The sequence below is a fragment of the Balaenoptera ricei genome, chromosome X, assembly GCF_028023285.1.
Source record: "Balaenoptera ricei isolate mBalRic1 chromosome X, mBalRic1.hap2, whole genome shotgun sequence".
Taxonomy (NCBI): Eukaryota; Metazoa; Chordata; class Mammalia; order Artiodactyla; family Balaenopteridae; genus Balaenoptera; species Balaenoptera ricei.
The window spans coordinates 27,074,606-27,096,297 of record NC_082660.1 but is presented as its reverse complement, the minus strand read 5'-3'; the positions used below and the strand labels follow the sequence as shown (position 1 = coordinate 27,096,297).

General features: G+C 37.2%; 1 protein-coding gene across 1 annotated transcript in view; it reads right to left on the bottom strand.

The window, feature by feature from the left end:
- Positions 1–21,692, bottom strand: part of IL1RAPL1 (interleukin 1 receptor accessory protein like 1) — a 709,594-nt gene that overhangs the window by 544,628 nt on the left and 143,274 nt on the right. Inside the window, exons 4-5 of the mRNA XM_059911765.1 lie at positions 7,481–7,667; positions 4,783–4,936 (exon numbers count right to left, since the gene is read on the bottom strand). Of these exons, the coding sequence (XP_059767748.1) occupies positions 4,783–4,936; positions 7,481–7,667 (341 nt within the window). The remainder of the gene's footprint in view (positions 1–4,782; positions 4,937–7,480; positions 7,668–21,692) is intronic.

Genomic DNA, 21,692 nt, shown 5'->3' with positions numbered 1-21,692 from the left:
TATGTTGTGATTTTTACCTCTATGGTCTTCCAGGAATATATAACTCAAGTCTAATCATAAGAAAAACATCAAACAAATCACAGTTGAAGGACATTCTACAAAATAAGTACTTGTTAAAATTGTCAAGATTATCAAAAACAAGGGAAGTCAGTAACAGTAACAGCTAAAAGGAGCCTAAGGAAACAAAACAACTCAGTGTTATGTGCTATCCTAAATGGGATCCTGGAACAGAAAAAGGACATTAGGTAAAAATTAAGGAAATCTGAATAAAATATGGACTTTAGTTAATAATAATATAGCAACATTAGTTCATTAATTGTAACAAGTGTACCATACTAAAGTTAGATGTTAATAATAGGGGAAACTGGGTGTGGGGAATATGGGATCTCTCCCTATTATCCTTTTTATTTTTTCTGTAAATGTAAAACTATTCTAAAGTAAAATGTTTATAAAAAAAGAGACATTGCCCTTGACTCTGAAAAATTCATGTTCTTGTGAAAAACCAGGAGTGGCAACAAATAGTTATAATGCAATGTGGTAGAGGTAACATTTTAGCTGTGCCTCGAAGAAAGAGTAAGTCAGCTCTGTGACAACGTGGAAGAAAAAACATTCCAGAGAGAGCACACCAGGAGTAAGGGTCCAGAAGGAGGATATTTGGAGAAGATCAGTAAAACAGTGTGGCTGAGGCGTAGAGAAGAGGGTAGAGGCTACAAACGATGCTGAAACATCTTATGTTTAATTTTTAAAAAACGTTTAAAGTATACCAAAAGTGTCAAGCAGATTTACTGTTTCTTTCACTGTGGCTTCCCTGGTGGCACCGTTTTTAAGAATCTGCCTGCCAATGCAGGGGACATGGGTTCGAGCCCTAGTCCAGGAAGATCCCACATGCCGCAGAGCAACTAAGCCCGTGTGCCACAACTACTGAGCCTGCGCTCTAGAGCCTGCGAGCCACAACTACTGAACATGCGTGCCACAACTACTGAAGCTCACACGCCTAGAGCCCGTGCTCCGCAACAAGAGAAGCCACCACAATGAGAAGCCCACGCACGGCAAGGAAGAGAAGACCCCGCTTGCCACAACTAGAGAAAGCCCGTGCACAGCAATGAAGACCCAATGCAGACAAAGAGGTATCACCTCACACCGGTCAGAATGGCCATTATCAAAAAATCTAGAAACAGTAAATACTGGAAAGGGTGTGGTGAAAAGAGAACCCTCCTGCACTGTTGGTGGGAATGTAAATTGATACAACCACTATGGAAAACAGTATGGGGGTTCCTTAAAAAACTAAAAATAGAACTACCATACGACCCAGCAATCCCACTACTGGGCATATACCCTGAGAAAACCATAATTCAAAAAGACACATGCACCCCAATGTTCATTGCAGCACTATTTACAATAGCCAGGGCACGGAAGCAACCTAAGTGTCCATCGACAGATGAATGGATAAAGAAGATGTGGCATGTATATACAATGGAATATTACTCAGCCATATAAAGAAATGAAATTGAGTTATTTGTAGTGAGGTGGATGGACATAGCGTCTGACATACAGAGTGAAGTAAGTCAGAAAGAGAAAAACAAATACCGTATGCTAACACATACATATGGAATCTAAAAAAAAAAATGGTAGTGATGAACCTAGTTGCAGGGCAGGAATAAAGATGTAGACATAGAGAATGGACTTGAGGACACGGGGTGGGAAGGGGAAGCTGGGGCAAAGTGAGAGTAGCATCGACATATATACACTACCGAATATAAAATAGTTGGCTGGTGGGAAGCAGCAGCATAGCACAGGAAGATCAGCTCAGTGCTTTGTGATGACCTAGAAGGGTAGGATAGGGAGAATGGGAGGGAGGGGATATGGGGACATATGTATGCATACGGTTGATTCACTTTGTTGTACAACAGAAACTAACACAGTATTGTGAAGCAATTATACTCCAATAAAGATCTATTAAAAAAAATGTTTAAAGTATACCAAAAGTGTCAAGCAGGTTTATTGTTTCTTTCACTGTGATCTGTTTTCCTGAACCACTACTTCAGTTAGTAGACACATATACTTTTAATAAACCAAAGATCTCCCATAAAAGCTTACAATATGGCCTGTATGATGCCACTTTATTTATCCAGAAATTTTCTTTTCTCTTCACGTATTGGACTCTTTTTTGTTTTATTTTAAAGAAACATTCTAACACACTTCAAAATATATATTATCAGCTAAGGCAGATCCACTAAAACTAAATGATATCATGCTTTGCATAAGATTTACATTAAGTATAATATGATCATGATATGCAGAAAACCAAGATACAAAGCAGGGATTAATTACTGCTCAGAGAAAATGCCCACCTTCATTGCTTTACTCAGAGTTTAACTTGGGTTCTAAGAACTGCTCTTTAATTTGGCCACAGCCAAAGGAAATGAGCTATAGTGTAACACTATTTAAAGCAATGTTATGCATAAATATATCTTGTCAACAGACTTCTTGTTAAAACCTAAAATGCATTTTAATACATATTATTTTTAACTATGGGATATGCAGCTCTATGATTCAACCAAAATTTCATATATAATCAAATTTTGCTTTATACTTTATTTCCCCAAATCAATGTCACAGGTAGAGCTACTTAAGTTAGAGGTATTCATAATATTCAGTTGAATATAAACTTTCATTAAAACTTTCACTAACTTCCTTTTGGATATCAAGAAATAATTATTCCTCCTTTTTGCATAAAGAAAAGGAGATATTTTTTGGAGAAAATGAATGTACAAAAATATAATAGCCCTGGGTAGCATTTACGAGAAAACAATTCTATTACTGATTGTACAAAATAGCCTCGCTTACATGATTTTACCATTTGGGACCCAGTTTCCAGTCTCTAGGAGACTGTTTTCCAATCACCTCTTACTAGACAGTGTTTTAGTAATCTAGCGTTTCTAGAAAGGGGAAAGATGTGCTTACCAAGAATTAGCTCTACACTCCAAAGAATAAAGACTAGAAGTTCATTCTATTTTCTTTACAGAATAGATATTTTTTCATTATTTTCATTATTTTTTAATTCCTTTGTCTCAGTACCTACTCCTTGAAAAGCTACTTCAGTATAGATTAAGAGCAAAAAAGAAATAATAAAATATTCAATATTTATTGTAAAGAAAACCCAAGTACAGATAGTTATGTTTTTCACTGTTCCATTAAACAGGGAGGTAAAGTGATAAAAGTGTTAATTTTAATTTTCTACACAAAGACCTATTACACACAACAAAGCTGAAAACAAAACTAGTGCAAATCATACATGTGTACATCATAGGTACGTAATGCATGATTAAATGTGTGTTTACTATTCAAGTGTACCATGTATTGCTATTGTCAGTTATTTACTGGGTCTAATATCTATCAAAGGCATTACCAAAGAGTATCTTACTTATTTAACTAAATTTCCTTTCAATCTGAATAATTACTATCCATCAAATGAATTTCATGAAATCAGATTTTGTTTTTAAGTCAAACTATATTATATCATAATTTCAAGATTTAAAGATGATTATTATAAGATGAAGGTGACTACCACAAAACAATTTTCATATACAGGAAAACTATTTTAAGTGAATCAATGAACAAATGGAAATCTCTTTAAAGTATCTGATATCCTTTTCTTACTTTTATATATATGTTTCATAAAAATGATTGTACAGGGACTTCCCTGGTGGTCCAGAGGTTAAGACCCCACGCTTCCACTGCAGGGGATGCAGGTTTGATCCCTGGTCAGGGAATTAAGATCCCGCTTGCCATGCAGTGGGACAAAAATTTAAAAAAAATAAAGATTGTACAAAGAATGTCACCAAGAAGAATCTCTCTTAATAAGATGAGAATAATGTCTTTAACTGCCTAAAGCATTGATCTTGATTCCCCCCCCTTTTTTGTGTTGGAACCACTTTGAGAGAAGTATTCAATAACATGAAACAGGGAATGAATACAATATTTAACATGACATCATTTAACATGACAAAAACCATGCATATTTGGATATAATTCTATGTTTTGCAAGTTGATTTCATAAGTATTAGCTCGCCTCATTCAATTCTTGCAAAAATGCTATGAAATAAACAAGGCAAACTTTACCATCACAATTTTATACACGAGGAAAGTGATATTTTGAAGGTTGTGGTGATTAAAATAAAGTCATGTGACTAGTGAGCTGTAGATTCATGATTACAGACAGTGTTCTGAACCTTGTTCTCATGCCCTTCTACCTTAGCAACCAGGTATGGGAATGAGTCCATGCAATGCACCTCACATAATTATTCAATTATTGTATCTGAAATTTTGTTATATTCAAGTTCATGAGAACACATATATCAGGTTCATAGAGTGATAAATGAATAAAAACGTAATTTTTCTAATTTGGAGCAAGACAGGAAGACAGAGGTAGATTTCATATATTCCATTTCAACATTCTAGGAAGTGTTTCCAAAAATTATACCGCTACAAAATATAAGCATAATTTTCCGAAACTGTAAACTCATTATTTCAAGTACTTTCAAAAGCTAACATTTCTATAATCCCCTAAACCTATTTTCTTTAACCTTTCAAATGCATTTCAGGGTAACATGATTTGAAAGCAAGGAGGAATAAATTTCCCCTATAGGAATCCACTTAGCATTTGGTTAAGCACTTCCTTCATTGCAAAGATTTGAAAAAAAATCAATATGCAGCACAAAAAATGAAACTTCAAATGTTAGTTTCATTACTTGCAAATGAAATATTGAAGACTGTGCTTACCTGTAACAGTTAGTTCAGTAGTTCTTCTCACAACAAAGCCTCCATATTTTAATTCACACGTATAATTTCCAATGTCGTCTTCTCTGACTTCCCTTATAAGCAGGGTATCTCTTTTGAATACAATACTTGGCCTCCATGTTTTTGTCCTACATTCCTATGTGAAGAACACAAAATTTTTATAGTACATATAGTAACTTAAAAATAAAGTATTTAAAATAACTAAACTAAAAGCTTCTAAAGTTAGATTTTAAAAGAGCTAGAGTTTTGAATTAATGCTAAAGATTTTCAAAACTTCTCTATATCTCTGGGAAATCAGGTACCTCAACTTGAAAAAAGCACTTTTAGCAAGAGTCACTTTATTAACGTCTAACTTTAGTGTCTCTAAATCAGATATGTATTGATTTATTAGATATAAGAAAAGGGACATTTATTAAGATTACTCCTGACATCATTTTTAGAAGCATATAGTCTGCATTTGATGATTATGAAATTAACTACTTTGATACTGATAACATAAAATATAAAATGAATTTTTTAGTGGAAAGCAGAAAAACTAATTCTATAGAGAAAAATGCTTTAGTTCAATATTTTAAATCTTTTAATGCTGCATTTAGAAATAACTCAATCTTTTCATAGTATATATATTCTACAGTCCATGGAAGAAATGGCCATTATTTATATGCAAGGTCTTTATAGTCTCACAGTCTACCAAATTATGGTCTCTGCTTTAAGCTTTGGATTATAATGATGTTGACTCAGGAGATTTCTGTTTTTGCCAAACAGAAGTCCATTTTCTCTAGCCAGATTAGAAATTAATGGAATGAGGATAAAACAGCTTTAAACCTTTTAACACTATTCAGAGGCAGTATTATTTTGTTAAAAATTTATTGCCAAATCAAATTTATGCAGACCATTATTTTGATTATGTGTCTCAATGCCTGTGTATAATTGGGGGACAATTATCTGGTTATTTCAGTCCAAAATATACACTTAATATCCTCATATTAGTTGTACAAACTGTCATAGTTGCATAAATTATACACTAAATGTATGCAATACATATTCCCTTGACTATGGAAACATAATCTGAATTGTTACAAGACTTTTAAATTCCACATATACTGCATCTCCACCCATCACTTCACTAATTATGGTCTTTATAGCATAAGGTCACAATGACTGGGGAGATGGTGGAAGCATGACTAAAGGACCAATATGAGGCCAGCCATTTAAAAAACTGAGTGTGTGACTCTGTGTGTGTGTGTGTGTGTGTGTGTGTGGTCTCTACTGTTTCAGCAAATTTTGAGATACTATTTGCAAAAAGTGAGAAAAAGTGCATGACTCTTAAGATCAACTTATTGGCAAACAACAAAGAAATTGCATATTTAGAAGTTGAATGTACACATATGAGTACTAGAAAAATATTTGTACTTGATGACCTTGGGTCAAACTCCCCTAATACCTCTCCCCTTTGAGGAAATCATCAGGGCTTGCTTAGAATCCTCCTGTGGAAAGCAGGCAAACCACAGAAAATCAGGGGGAGAAATATATAATTAAAAAACTTAAAAAGTAAATAAAGCTCACATGCACAGGAACAGAAATAGTGGGGCTAATATTTAAGGGCTATTTAATACTGTCTAATACAGAAATTCAAGGGAAAAGTAGAAAAATATTTCAACAGTTCCCTTGATGTTCTGAATACTCCATTGTTTATTGTCAAGAATCAAAAGCAAGTCATTCAAAGAAGGGCATTACTAATTTTGGAAAAATCCTTTAAAAATGTTAAAGATGTATTTCCTGTTTCATTTCTAACAAGTTTTGAATTCGTTATCAGTCCTGAGGGCTCATATTCTGTATACTGACATTTGTGAATCTAGTTACTAAAAGATCCGGCTTCCTAAATTCCTATTTCCAGTTAGTTGGACAAAGCAAAAGTTTACACCAGGTATCTTTAAATCATGGAAAACATATTCCAGACAAATGTTCATAGCATCTATATTGTATTTTCTTGGGTATGTTCAATAACAAAAGTATCTTTTATGATATAAATAAGTTGAAGAACATGTTCAAATCTTGAAATTCAGTCAAAGTCAATGATGTGACAGGAAGAACAGTGTCTGATTATTCTGCTTAAGCCTAAAGTTGCTTCTGGTTTTTGAAAAGAAGTTAATCTAACACTATTTTTTTAATCGTATACATTTTCATCAGATTTTTAAAAACATGTATGCTTTTATACAAAAGGGATTAGGATATGCACAAAGATACTTCCATTAAACAGAGTATTTCAATAAAACTAGTGTACCATTTTATCACAGAAGCAAGTCAATCCTTTTTCTCCTTGTTTGGGGACATTTTGGACTGCTTATATATGTGAAGAGTTTGAAATGAATGCTTAAGGCATTTTAGTTCCTGAAATTATCAACACAGATTATAATAGACTTGATAGGATTATCAGCATAAACTAGATATAAACATTAACACAGTAGCTTATTACAATGGACTAACAATACAAATATTGACTAGGGTTATCAAAGCCCCTGGTTTAAAAACTTATAATGACCAGCACAACTTGCTGTAGTGTCTTAGGAAGGCAGAACTGAACTATATCACACCTATTTAAATGTTTTTATCCAACTTGCCCTAGAATAAGGTACACATTAATCTATTTAAAAGCGATAAAATCATCCATACTCCATACCTTATACCATAGGATTTCAGGTTCTCTGGATGGTAGTAAAAAATCTTCTATGTCACGGCACGAAATTTCCTTGCTTTTGCTAAGTTCAGCTTTATCAAAGTACTTCATCTTGGAATTGTAGCACAGTCCAGTGTCATTTTCACCCACTGTCAGTGAGATGGATACTTTCATACAGTAAGTGGAGTTTCTGTAATGAAGCAGAATAAATATGGTGGCCTGGTGTGAACGAAAAGCAACTGCTGTCAAGGCAGTGTATTTACTTCACTCAAAAAGGGAGAGAGGGAGAGAGGGATAAAAACTCTACTGATAATTAATGTATGGTATCATGGCTTATTCCACAGGGCTCTATCTTGTCAGCCAGCTAAACAATGCTTGGTTCTGTTAAACCATTTGTATATTTTTCATATGCTAGAAAAAAAATTTTATATTATATAAAAGTTTGGTTTGAAAAACTGTTCAATAGACATTTTTATCTAGATTTTATCTAGGAAAATAAAATAAAGGAAGATTTAGGTCAAGAAAGAAGTCAAGCCTGGTCATAATTATGCTAAAATTGGTAAATTCATACTCAGCCATAAAAAAGAATGAAATAATGCCATTTGCAGCGACACGGATGGACCTAGAGATTGTCATACTGAGTGAAGTAAGTCAGACAGAGAAAGACAAATATCATATGATATCACATATGCAGAATCTAAAAAAAATGGCACAAATGAATTTATTTACAAAACAGAAATAGAGAAAGTCTGGTCGCAGTCAGCTACGTCTGCGCTGGACCTGAGGTGGGTTCTAATTCAAAAGAAGCCATCTATGGACTATTGGAGAGGACTGCGTCTCACCAAAAGATAAAGAAACAGAAGCCTGGAGAGTCTCCACTGCTAGTTTAAGGACCCAAGAAAGCTGAATTCTGAGCCGGAAGTTTTCCTAATAGGAACCATCCTTGGGGAGACATTCAAGACGGCGAAGGAGTAAGACGCGGAGATCACCTTCCTCCCCACAAATACATCAGAAGTACGTCTACATGTGGAACAACTCCTACAGAACACCTACTGAACGCTGGCAGCAGACCTCAGACCTCCCAAAAGGCAAGAAACTCCCCACATACCTGGGTAGGGCAAAAGAAAAAAGAAAACACAGAGACAAAAGAATAGGAACGGGATCTGCACCAGTGGGAGGGAGCTGTGAAGGAGGAAAGGTTTCCACACACTAGGAAGCCCCTTCGCGGGCGGAGACGGCGGGTGGCGGAGGGGGCGGAGCTTCAGTGCCGTGGAGGAGAGCGCGGCAACAGGGGTGCAGAGGGCAAAGCGGAGAGATTCCCACACAGAGGATGGGTGCCGACCAGCACTCACCAGCCGGAGAGGCTCGTCTGCTCACCCACCGGGGCAGGTGGGGGCTGGGAGCTGAGGCTCGGGGTTTGGTCGGATCCCAGGGAGAGGACTGGGGTTGGCTGCCTGAACACAGCCTGAAGGGGGCTAGTGCACCACAGCTAGCCGGGAAGGAAGTCCGGGAAAAAGTCTGGAGCTGCCGAACAGGCAAGAGACCACTGTTTCTGAGTCCGCAAGGAGAGGGGATTAAGAGCGCCACTTAAAGGAGCTCCAGAGACAGGGCGCGAGCTGCGGCTATCAGCGCGGACCCCAGAGACGGGCATGAGACGCTAAGGCCGCTGCTGCAGCCACCAAGAAGCCTGTGTGCAAGCACAGGTCACTCTCCACACCTCCCCTCCCAGGAGCCTGTGCAGACCGCCACTGCCAGGGTCCTGTGACCCAGGGACAACTTCCCCGGGAGAATACACAGCGCACCTCAGGCTGTTGCAACGTCACTCATGCTGGCCTCTGCCGCCGCAGGCTCGCCCTGCATTCCGTACCTGCACCCCGTATCCTCCCCCCAGCCTGAGTGAGCCAGAGCCCCCTAATCAGCTGCTCCCTTAACCCCGTCCTGTCCGAATGGGAACACATGCCCTCAGGCGACCTACACGCAGAGGCGGGGCTAAATCCAAAACTGAACCACACAGGAGCTGTGTGAACAAAGAAGAGAAAGGGAAATCTCTCCCAGCAGCCTCAGGAGCAGTGGATTAAATCTCCACAATCAACTTGATGTACCCTGCATCTGTGGAATACCTGAATAGACAACGAATCATCCCAAATTGAGGCAGTGGACTTTGGGAGCAACTGTAGACTTGGGGTTTGCTTTCTGCATCTAATTTGTTTCTGGGTTTATGTTTATCTTAGTTTAGTATTTAGAGTTTATTATCATTGGTAGATTTGTTTATTGATTTGGTTGCTCTCTTCCTTTATTTTTATATATAGATATATATACTTATTTCCTTTTTCTCTTTTTGTGAGTGTGTATGTGTATGCTTCTTTGTGTGATTTTGTCTGTAAAGCTTTGCTTTTACCATTTGTCCTAGGGTTCTGTCTGTCCATATTTTTTTTTATTACTTTTTAATTTTTTTATTTTAAATAATTTTCTTTTTTATTTTAATAACTTTAATTTATTTTACTTTTTTCTTCCATTCTTTTTTTTCTCCCTTTTCTTCAGAGCCATGTGCCTGACAGGGTCTTGGTGCTCCAGCCGGGTGTCAGGCCTGTGCCTCTGAGGTGGGAGAGCCGAGTTCAGGACACTGGTCCACCAGAGACGTCCCGGCTCCACGTAACATCAAATGGCGAAAGCTCTCCCAGAGATCTCCATCTCAACACTAAGAACCAGCTCCACTCAACGACCAGCAAGCTACAGTGCTGGACACCCTATGCCAAACAACTAGCAAGACAGGAACACAAACCCACCCATTAGCAGAGAGGCTGCCTAAAATCATAATAAGGTCACAGACACCCCAAAACACACCACCAGACGCAATCCTGCCCACCAGAAGGACAAGATCCAGCCTCAACCTCCAGAACACAGGCACTAGTCCTCTCCACCAGGAAGCCTACACAACCCACTGAACCAACCTTAGGCACTGGGGGCAGACATCAAGAAAAAAAGGGAACTACGAACCTGCAGCCTGTGAAAAGGAGACCCCAAACACAGTAAGTTAAGCAAAATGAGAAGACAGAGAAACACACAGCAGATGAAGGAGCAAGGTAAAAACCCACCAGACTAAACAAATGAAGAGGAAATAGGCAGTCTACCTGAAAAAGAATTCAGAGTAATGACAGTAAAGATGACCAAAATCTCAGAAATAGAATGGAGAAAATACAAGAAACGTTTAAAAGGGACCTAGAAGAACAAAAGAGCAAACAAACAATGATGAACAACACAATAAATGAAAGTAAAAATTCTCTAGAAGGAATCAATAGCAGAATAACTGAGGCAGAAGAATGGATAAGTGACCTGGAAGATAAAATAATGGAAATAACTACTGCAGAGCAGAATAAAGAAAAAAGAATGAAAAGAATTGAGGATGGTCTCAGAGACCTCTGGGACAACATTAAATGCATCAACATTCAAATTATAGGGGTCCCAGAAGAAGAAGAGAAAAAGAAAGGGTCTGAGAAAATATTTGAAGAGATTATAGTTGAAAACTTCCCTAATATGGGAAAGGAAATAGTTAATCAAGTCCTGGAAGCACAGAGAGTCCCATACAGGATAAATCCAAGGAGAAACACGCCAAGACACATATTAATCAAGCTATCAAAAATTAAATATAAAGAAAACATATTAAAAGCAGCAAGGGAAAAACAACAACTAACATACAAGGGAATCCCCATAAGGTTAACAGCTGATCTTTCAGCAGAAACTCTGCAAGACAGAAGGGAGTGGCAGGATATATTTAAAGTGATAAAAGGGAAAAACCTGCAACCAAGATTACCCTACCCAGCAAGGATCTCATTCAGATTTGACGGAGAAATTAAAACCTTTACAGGCAAGCAAAGCTAAGAGAATTCGGCACCACCAAACCAGCTTTACAACAAATGCTAAAGGAACTTCTCTAGGCAGGAAACACAAGAGAAGGAAAAGACCTACAATAACAAACCCAAAACAATGAAGAAAATGGTAATAGGAACATACATATTGATAACTACCTTAAATGTAAATGGATTAAATGATCCAACCAAAGACAGACTGGCTGAATGGATACAAAAACAAGACCCATATATATGCTGCCCACAAGAGACCCACTTCAGACCTAGGGACACATACAGACTGAAAGTGAGGGGATGGAAAAAGATATTCCATGCAAATGAAATCAAAAGAAAGCTGCAGTAGCAATTCTCATATCAGACAAAATAGACTTTAAAACAAAGACTATTACAAGAGACAAAGAAGGACACTACATAATGATCAAGGGATCAATCCAAGAAGAAGATATAACAATTGTAAATATTTATGCACCCAACATAGGAGCACCTCAATACATAAGGCAAATGCTAACACCCATAAAAGGGGAAATTGACACTAACACAATCACAGTAGGGGACTTTAACAGCCCACTTTCACCAATGGACTGATCATCCAAAATGAAAATAAATAAGGAAACACAAGATTTAAATGATACATTAAACAAGATGGACTTAATTGATACTTATAGGATATTCCATCCAAAAACAACAGAATACACTTTCTTCTCAAATGCTCATGGAAAATTCTCCAGGATAGATCATATCTTGGGTCACAAATCAAGCCTTGGTAAATTTAAGAAAACTGAAATTGTATCAAGTGTCTTTTCCGACCACAGTGCTATGAGACTAGATATCAATTACAGGAAAAAACCTGTAAGAAATACAAACACATGGAGGCTAAACAACACACTACCAAATAACCAAGAGATCACTGAAGAAATCAAAGAGGAAATCAAAAATACCTAGAAACAAATGACAATGAAAACACGATGACCCAAAACCTGTGGGATGCAGCAAAAGCAGTTCTAAGAGGAAGTTTATAGCAATACAATCCTACCTCAAGAAACAAGAAACATCTCAAATAAACAACCTAACCTTACATCTAAAGCAATTAGAGAAAGAAGAACAAAAACCCCCAAAGTTAGCAGAAGGAAAGAAATCATAAAGATCAGATCATAAATAAATGAAAAAGAAATGAAGGAAACAGTAGCAAAGATCAATAAAACTAAAAGCTGGTTCTTTGAGAAGATAAACAAAATTGATAAACCATTAGCCAGGCTCACCAACAAAAAAAAGGAGAAGACTCAAATCAGTAGAAGTAGAAATGAAAAAGGAGAATAAACAACTGACACTGCAGAAATACAAAGGATCATGAGAGATTACTACAAGCAACTAAATGCCAGTAAAATGGACAACCTGGAAGAAATGGACAAATTCTTAGAAAAGCACAACCTTCTGAGACTGAACCAGGAATAGGAAATATAAACAGACCAATCACAAGCACTTAAATTGAGACTGTGATTAAAACTCTTCCAACAAACAAAAGCCAAGGACCAGATGGCTTCACAGGCGAATTCTATCAAACATTTAGAGAAGAGCTAACACCTATCCTTCTCAAACTCTTCCAAAATACGGCAGAGGGAGGACTGCTCCCAAACTCATTCTACGAGGCCACCATCACCCTGATACCAAAACCAGACAAAGATGTCACAAAGAAAGAAAACTACAGGCCAATATCACTGGCGAACATAGATTCAAAAATCCTGAACAAAATACTAGCAGACAGAATCCAACAGCACATTAAAAGGATCATCACACTCTATTTCTTCACAGAAGCTGGGTGTTTTCCAGAGTTCCACAACCTGATTTCCACTAAGGCTTTGAGACAAATGTGGAAGAGGACAGTTTTATTGTTTACTAGGCAGGTGTGTGCTGGCTTTTATAAATGGAATGAATTTTACTATATAATACATCACTGAGAATTGTTCAATTTACCCTGACTGTCAAAAGCCTTGAAAGGCATTTATGGTTTGGGGGGTTCCCTGAGAACCTGCATCATCAACACAGGCATCTGAAATAAAATGAAAAGCTATATGTTAAAAAAAAAAAAAAAAGGATCATACACCATGATCAAGAGAGGTTTATCCCAGGAATGCAAGGATTCTTCAATATATGCAAATCAGTCAATGTGATATACCATATTAACAAATTGAAGGATAAAAACCATATGATCTCAATAGATGCAGAAAAAGCTTCTGACAAAATTCAACACCCATTTATGATAAAAACCCTTCAGAAAGTAGGCACAGAGGGAACTTTCGTCAACATAATAAAGGCCATATATGACAAACCCACAGCCAACATCGTTCTCAATGGTAAAAAACTGAAACCATTTCCTCTAAGATCAGGGACAAGACAAGGTTGTCCACTCTCACCACTATTATTCAACATCGTTTTGGAAGTTTTAGCCACAGCAATCAGAGAAGAAAAAGAAATAAAAGGAATCCAAATCGGAAAAGAAGGAGTAAAGCTGTCACTGTTTGCAGATGACATGATACTATACATAGAGGATCCTAAAGGTGCTACCAGAAAACTACTAGAGCTAATCAATGAATTTGGTAAAGTAGCAGGATACAAAATTAATGCACAGAAATCTCTTGCATTCCTATACACCAATGATGAACAATGTGAAAGAGAAATTAAGGAAACACTCCCATTTACCATTGCAACAAAAAGAAAAAAATACCTAGGAATAAACCTGCCTAAGGAGACAAAAGACCTGTATGCAGAAAACTATAAGACAGTGATGAAAGAAATTAAAGATGATACAAACAGATGGAGAGATATATCATGTTCTTGGATTGGAAGAATCAACACTGTGAAAATAACTATACTACTTAAAGCAATCTACAGATTCAATACAATCCCTATCAAACTACCAATGGCATTTTTCACGGAACTAGAACAATAAATTTCACAATTTGTATGGAAACACAAAAGACCCCTGAATAGCCAAAGCAATCTTGAGAAAGAAAAACGGAGCTGGAGGAATCAGACTCCCAGACTTCAGACTATACTACAAAGCTACAGTAATCAAGACAGTATGGTACTGGCACAAAAACAGAAATATAGATCAGTGGAACAGTATAGAAAGCCCAGACATAAACCTATGCACATATGGTCACCTTATCTTTGATAAAGGAGGCAAGAATATACAATGGAGAAAAGACAGCCTCTTCAATAAGTGGTGCTGGGAAAACTGGACAGCTACATGTAAAAGAATGAAATTAGAACACTCCCTAACACCATACACAAAAATAAACTCAAAATGGATTAAAGACCTAAATGTAAGGCCAGACACTATAAAACCCTTACAGGAAAACACAGGCAGAACACTCTATAACATACATTACAGCAAGATCCTTTTTGACCCACCTCCTAGAGAAATGGAAATAAAAACAAAATAAGCAAGTGGGACCTAATGAAAGTTAAAGGCTTTTGCACAGCAGAGGAAACCATGCACCAGACGAAAAGACAACTCTCAGAATGGGAGAATATTTTTGCAAATGAAGCAACTGACAAAGGATTAATCTCCAAAATATACAAGCAGCTCATGCAGCTCAATATGAAAAAAACAAACAACCCAATCCCAAAATAGGCAGAAGACCTAAATAGACATTTCTCCAAAGAGGACATATAGATGGCGAAGAAGCACAAGAAAAGCTGCTCAACATCACTAACTAATAGAGAAATGCAAATCAAAACTTCTATGAGGTATCCCCTCACACCAGTCAGAATGGCCATCATCAGAAAATCTACAAACCACAAATGCTGGAGAGGGTGTAGAGAAATGGGAACCCTCTTGCACTATTGGTGGGAATGTAAATTGATACAGCCACTATGGAGAACAGTATGGAGGTTCCTTAAAAACTAAGAATAGAACTACCGTACGACCCAGCAATCCCACTACTGGGCATATACCCTGAGAAAACCATAATTGAAAAAGAGTCATGTACCAAAATGTTCATTGCAGTTCTATTTACAATAGCCAGGACATGGAAGCAATCTAAGTGTCCAGCAACAGATGAATGGGTAAAGAAGATGTGGCACATGTATACAATGGAATATTTCTCAGCCATAAAAAGAAACAAAATTATTTGTAGTGAGGTGTAGAGTCTGACATAGAGAGTGAAGTCAGAAACAGAAAAACAAATACCGTATGCTAACACATATATATGGAATCTAGAACAACAAAAAAAAAAGGTTCTGAAGAACCTCGGGGCAGGACAGGAATAAAGACGCAGATGTAGAGAATGGACTTGATGACACGGGGAGGGGGAAGGGTAAGCTGGGATGAAATGAGAGAGTGGCATGGACATATATTGACTACCAAATGTAAAATAGATGGCTAGTGGGAAGCAGCCACATAGCACAGGTAGATCAGCTCCGTGTCTAGTGAACCCCTAGAGGGGTGGGATAGGTAGGGTGGGAGGGAGACGCAAGAGGGAGGAGATATGGGGATATATGTATACGTATAGCTGATTCACTTTGTTATAAAGCAGAAACTAACACACCATTGTAAAGCAATTATACTCCAATAAAGATGTTATGAAAAAGTAAAAAACCAAAAAACAGAAATAGAGTCGTAGGTGTAGAAAACAAACTTATGGTTACCAAGGGGGAAACGGGGGGACGGATAAATTTGGAGATTGGGATTGGCATATACACACTACTATATATAAAATAGATAACTAATAAGAACCTACTGTATGGTACAGGGAACTCTACTCAATACTCTGTAATGACATATATGGGAAAAGAATCTAAAAAACAGTGGATAGGGACTTCCCTGGTGGTCCAGTGGTTAAGACTCTGTGCTTCCAATGCAGGGTGCACGGGTTCGATTCCTGGTCAGGGAAGTAAGATCCTGTGTGCCACGCGGTGCGGCCAAAAATTAAAATTAAGAAAACAAAAATAAAAAAAGTGGGTATACGTATAACTGATTCACTTTGCTGTACAGCAGGAACTACCACAACATTGTAAATCAACTATACTCCAATACAAATTAGTTAAAAATAAAATTGGTAAACTGAACAAAGAAGGAGGAAAATGTAACTGACCTATTAAGCATAATGGAAGAATCTGAGAAGGGCATTCTGCGGACCTCTGATTTACAGCCAGTCAGTCAGAAGTGGAGGTAATATTGTGGACTAGCAATTGGCATCTGAATTGTGTGTGTCGCGGGTGGGGGCAGTCACGCGGAACTGAGCCCTTAACCTGTAGGATCTGATGCTAAGTCCAGGTAAACAGTGTCTGAAATGAACTGAATTGTAGGACATTCAGCAGGTTGAAGAATTGCTTGGTGTGGGAAAAACCCCACATAACTGGTATGAGAAGTGTTGAGAGTAGAGGAGAAAAACAGAGTTTTCCACTACTGTTAGTTATTCAGCTTTATATTGGGTAACAAAGAAAATTTCCACAAAATTAGAATTTAGGGCTACTGATTGTAGATTTCTCTAGCTTCCTATAATATGTACTCCACAAGTATATCTAAAATATTTAATAGGTGAAACCATCAACCATTAAACAGTCAATTAGTAGCCTGAAGAATGTCCTGAGAGAATGTGCTTAGGGATTTTGCTAGAATGATGAGACATATTCCCTGCCCCCAGTCCCTCACACTCCAGAAGTGATACACAAATAGTTAAAATTCAAGGTGGTAAGTACTACAAAGGGGTATGTACCACACAGTAGTGTCAAAGAAAGAAACAAGAAGACCTCATAAATTGTGATATCTGGGTATCTTAAAGTGTGAGTAAGAATTTGACAATTTTAAGAAAGGTTATTTCAGAGAATAGTATGCACAAAGGCTTGAAGGCATGACACAACTTGGCATATTTGAGTAATTGCAAATAATTTGGTGTGGCTGGGTTATAAAATAGTGAAAAAGGAACAGCAGGAACTGAGACTGGAGATGTGGGCAGGAGCCAGCCTGAAAGTCCTGTAAAGCCACCGTAAGGACTTTGGACTTTATGCTGGGAAATGATGACATTTGGATTTTGGAAAGATTTTTCTGACTGTAGTGAGAAAAATGGATTGGATTGGATTGCAAGGAGGACTAAGTACAGTGAGACAAATTAGAAAGCAACTGCATTCATTCAGGAAAAATAAAAGGCAACTCCAACAAAGGCAATGCCCAGTGAGATAGGAAGGAGGGATCATGTTCAAAATATATTAAAGATATAGAATAATGTGACAGTGAAGGAGTGAAGGAAAGAGAGAGGCATACAAGATGATAAAGAATTTTTTCAGATGAGTATATGAAAGGTAGAGTCAATCTTTTAGCATGCAAGATACTGAAAAAGAAACAGCTTTGAGAGAAAGGAAAGTGTGTTAAATTTTAGCTTGAGCTTCACACTCAAGAGGGAAAAAAAAATCCTCTTTGGGGCTGCCAGCAATATTGCTCATGCATTATTTATTAATTTAACTCCAGTACAGACTGGAGCATGCTCTTCTCAGGCTCATTTTAAGATAATTTTTTCAGAAAAAAATAACTAAGTTATTAACTACCTTAGGATGCATTCAAATGTGTCTTAAGAAAATATTCAAGGTTTTGGAAAAATACTGATATTTGTAGAACACGTTAGAATTCTTAAAGAACAGACTTTTCTAGGAAGTAAATCAGTGAATTCTAAACTTGAACCTCCCACATTAATCTTCTAAATTCAAGAATCTTAGGTTTTCTTTCTATTCAAACTTATACTGTTGTCGATTTCCCCACACCTCCTTGTATCAAATACCAGGCCTTTTTTTTCTACAGGCAGTTGGGTTAAGAGTAAGATCTCTAAAGCCCAACTGCAGAGTTTCAGATTCCAGCCCAATCACTCATTACTTTTGAAATTAGGGAAAGTTACTTGACTCCTTAGGCTTCCATTTCCTCATTTGTACAAGGAGAAAATAATACTAAAGACCTCATAGGTTGCTGTGGGAATCAAGCATGTTAAAACACAGTGTCAGTCTTTTAGTCAGTGCTTTTAGTGAGCACTCAGTAAGTATTAGAGCTTATCATCAGTACTGCGTCCCTTTTTCCTACTTCCTTTATATTTCTATTTTGCAGTAGGGCTAAACAGTGTTTGTTTACAAGGCAGGTTAGATAGGAAATATCACCATGACGATGCCTTCAGATCTGTGGTGTTTAATGACTGTGAAGCGTAAGAATCCAGGTAAGTCCTGGGATACCTGATTGCGTTGGACAAGAATGAGAAAAGTTTATGAAAAACACGACTCTTTACCTCAGCCACCCACTCTTGCTCTACTATAAATGCAACTGACCCCTAATTTTCAGAAAGTGGCTCCAGATGAGCCCCCTTAGATGTTCTTATTTTCCTGTCTTTTATTCCCTAGCTTTGTGAGGTGACTGCTGATTTACTACTGTCTGGTAATGTCTGGAATTCCAGACTCCCCAGGATAGCACTATTTTCAAATTATTTTCCATGTTTTAATACTTGTTTACTGTTTCTATTCATCAGGAGGTGATTTAAAAAGCTAAAAATAAAGCAGCAGCCAATGAATGCTACAGTCCTATTTACTGAGAAGAGCTAACAGGAAGCAAGCAACTTGTGACACATTAATAAACATATGATCCCCCTGAGGGGAATTAGACACTCTCAAAGTAAAGAGTCCCATCCGCCATCATTAAATTTGCAGCATGACTGCTATGGCGCTGTGGCTCTCTGCAGTCGGGGAAATACAGTGGAATGGGGTAAATGGGGAAAGAATGCTCCTCCAGGATTTACGGTAAAAATCATCAGCACATATCTACTCAGCTTCTATTGTTTTAACAGATGAGCTGCAATCTAGGCAAAAGTTAAATCATGACTGCTGGTTCCAATGTTTATAAAATGGGTAGAGAGAGACAGGATATTACAGGTATGTGGACAGAACAGTTGTTCATAATTGAGAGTCAATACTCATCTTTTCCAGTGAAGAAATGATATTAATGTGAAATTTTTTCAAAACCTAGTTTTCTCTGGCAAGGGTAACCCTGCAGGACACACCAAGTACACAAAATGTATTGTACAAACAGTTTAGAGAGAGTTACTTCTTTCAGCCTCCTGAGGTTACAGCAAAGGGACCCAAAGCCTAAAGAAGTCAATGATTTGTCTAAGTTCTACTAATTGGTGGCAGAAATGGGATTAGAACGTATATCTCCTAACTTCTAATTCATTGGTCTCTTCTGTATACTACTGAAGATAAGTAGTGCTGGGTTAGCACACATAAACTATATATACATTGTTTAAAACAAAAGAAAGTTACCTACTCTTAGCCCTGATTTTACATTATTTTATATTCTAGAATAGATGCCTACTGGAGAAAGGCAGAACACGCTCTAACTTAGATTTCTTGGAAAAGTTAGGTCCTTAAGCTCCCAAACATCTAATAAAGAATAAGATGGAGCAAGCAGCAGGTATTAAAGAAATATCATGGTTTCTTCAGCTGTTTCTACTACACACTTTCTACATATATATATATACATACTTGTAAAAGAAATGGCTTCTGAAAGGACTGGCTTAGGGCCCTGTCTTATAAGGAAGAAGGAAATCTAGCCTTAAATCCAGTGCAAATACTGGGGATTAACAAATATTTTTGGACATAATCAAGAAGTAAATCTATGACACAAAAAATAAAGTTAGAATACTTTCTGTAAGTAGTCTCTGGAAATCAGTACAGTGTATCGAAGTTCTCCATAGGTTCCTTAGTGGGGTGTTACTTTGAAAAAGTGAAAGATTCTGAATTGGCATGCATGGGAGCTACCAGAGATTTTATAATTTATCTTTTGAAGGATGACAACATCATGCAGCTACAGATCGAGGTGTGGAAATTTGGGTAGTGCAGGCAGGGGGTAAGAAAGAAAAATATGTGTGGGAAGAGAAATTTTGTATATTGCCTGATTAGCTATAGAGTAAAATAAAAGCCATGTTATGCCATACCTAAGGGTAGCACAGTTTCAATCATTCTGTAATCACACCCCCTATGCATGATAATCCATAGTATTCAGGGTTTCTCTCCACTCTAACAGAATTACCAGTAACATGATTGTTAAACATGTCCTCTAACAGCGGCGCCACTAAACACTTGACCTGTATATTATGTTAATTTCCTGGTCCCTAGGGGAAATAATAACATTTCCATAATGTTTGGAAATCTCTTCCCACTTATGAAGTGCTGAGAAAGACAGGGATTTGATCAATGTTTTTTAAGGATTAAGTTGTTTTAGGCTTCTATGTTTTATATGGTTTACTCTAACATTCACTGGTCTTTTTTCAAGTCATAATCTTTTGTACATAATTTTTTTGTGTGAAAACAAAAGCATAGAGTATTCTTGAACTGTTACAAACGTCTGGGCACTGAAAAGCAGTACAGAGGGATGGAAGATCTGAAAGTTCAGTTACTACAGAATGGAGCAGAACTCCATTGTTTGGAAGGTGACTCCTTAACCATAAATTTGACTGTACTGTTTAATCATTCGTTGTGAAAATAAAATGTTGGGAATCAAAAATGTCAGGGTTAGATTGTGGAGGGAACCTCTTACAGTTTGTTAAGCCTTAAATATACTTTGATAGTTTATTTCTAATCTTAAAGTCTTCCAATTTTTCTATCTGTAATTTTTTTTCTATCAGTCCTTATGGTGATGCCTGAAGCTATGTGTGTGGCCCCTCTATCTTATCCTTCTTACACACACTATGCTTACAGCTACTGACGCTAAATGTGAAATTTGTTTGGATTAGGTTTTCTTTTCAGAAGACTTCTGGAGGACCTATTGATTTAACTGTGGTTGAAATCAGAGCTTCTGAAAAGATTAGTGTAAGAACACTGAGCAACTGATAAGACCTAAAAATGCCAATTTATTGCCTTCTTGTTTGAAATTCTTTCTTAATAATTTAACCTGTAAGTTGAACTTCATCCTCAATCTTCTGCTAACTATAAATTCAAAATAATTATCTCCCACTTTTTGACAGAAAGTGAATAATATAATTTTATCATTTTAATTTTTCTAGCCTAGTATTCCTGGAATATTAGACTTGAGGAGGCCTTAGTGTGTGAAATTCTAGTCTAGTATTTCTCCACCTGAGTTATTCTTGGGCACAAGAACTTTCAAACTTCACCACTATAGACCCCAAGGTCTCCTTCTAGACCTCTTCTGGAAGGAAAGAAAAAGAGAGAGAGAGATTAAACAAACAAACAAACAAACAAACATGTCACTGAAGGAAACTGAGGCTCAGGAAGTGGTCTCAAGGTCATATAAATGACAAATTTCTTCAGAGAAGCTATGGCTGACCTCCTCTATCACTATCCATCTTATCTCTGTTTAT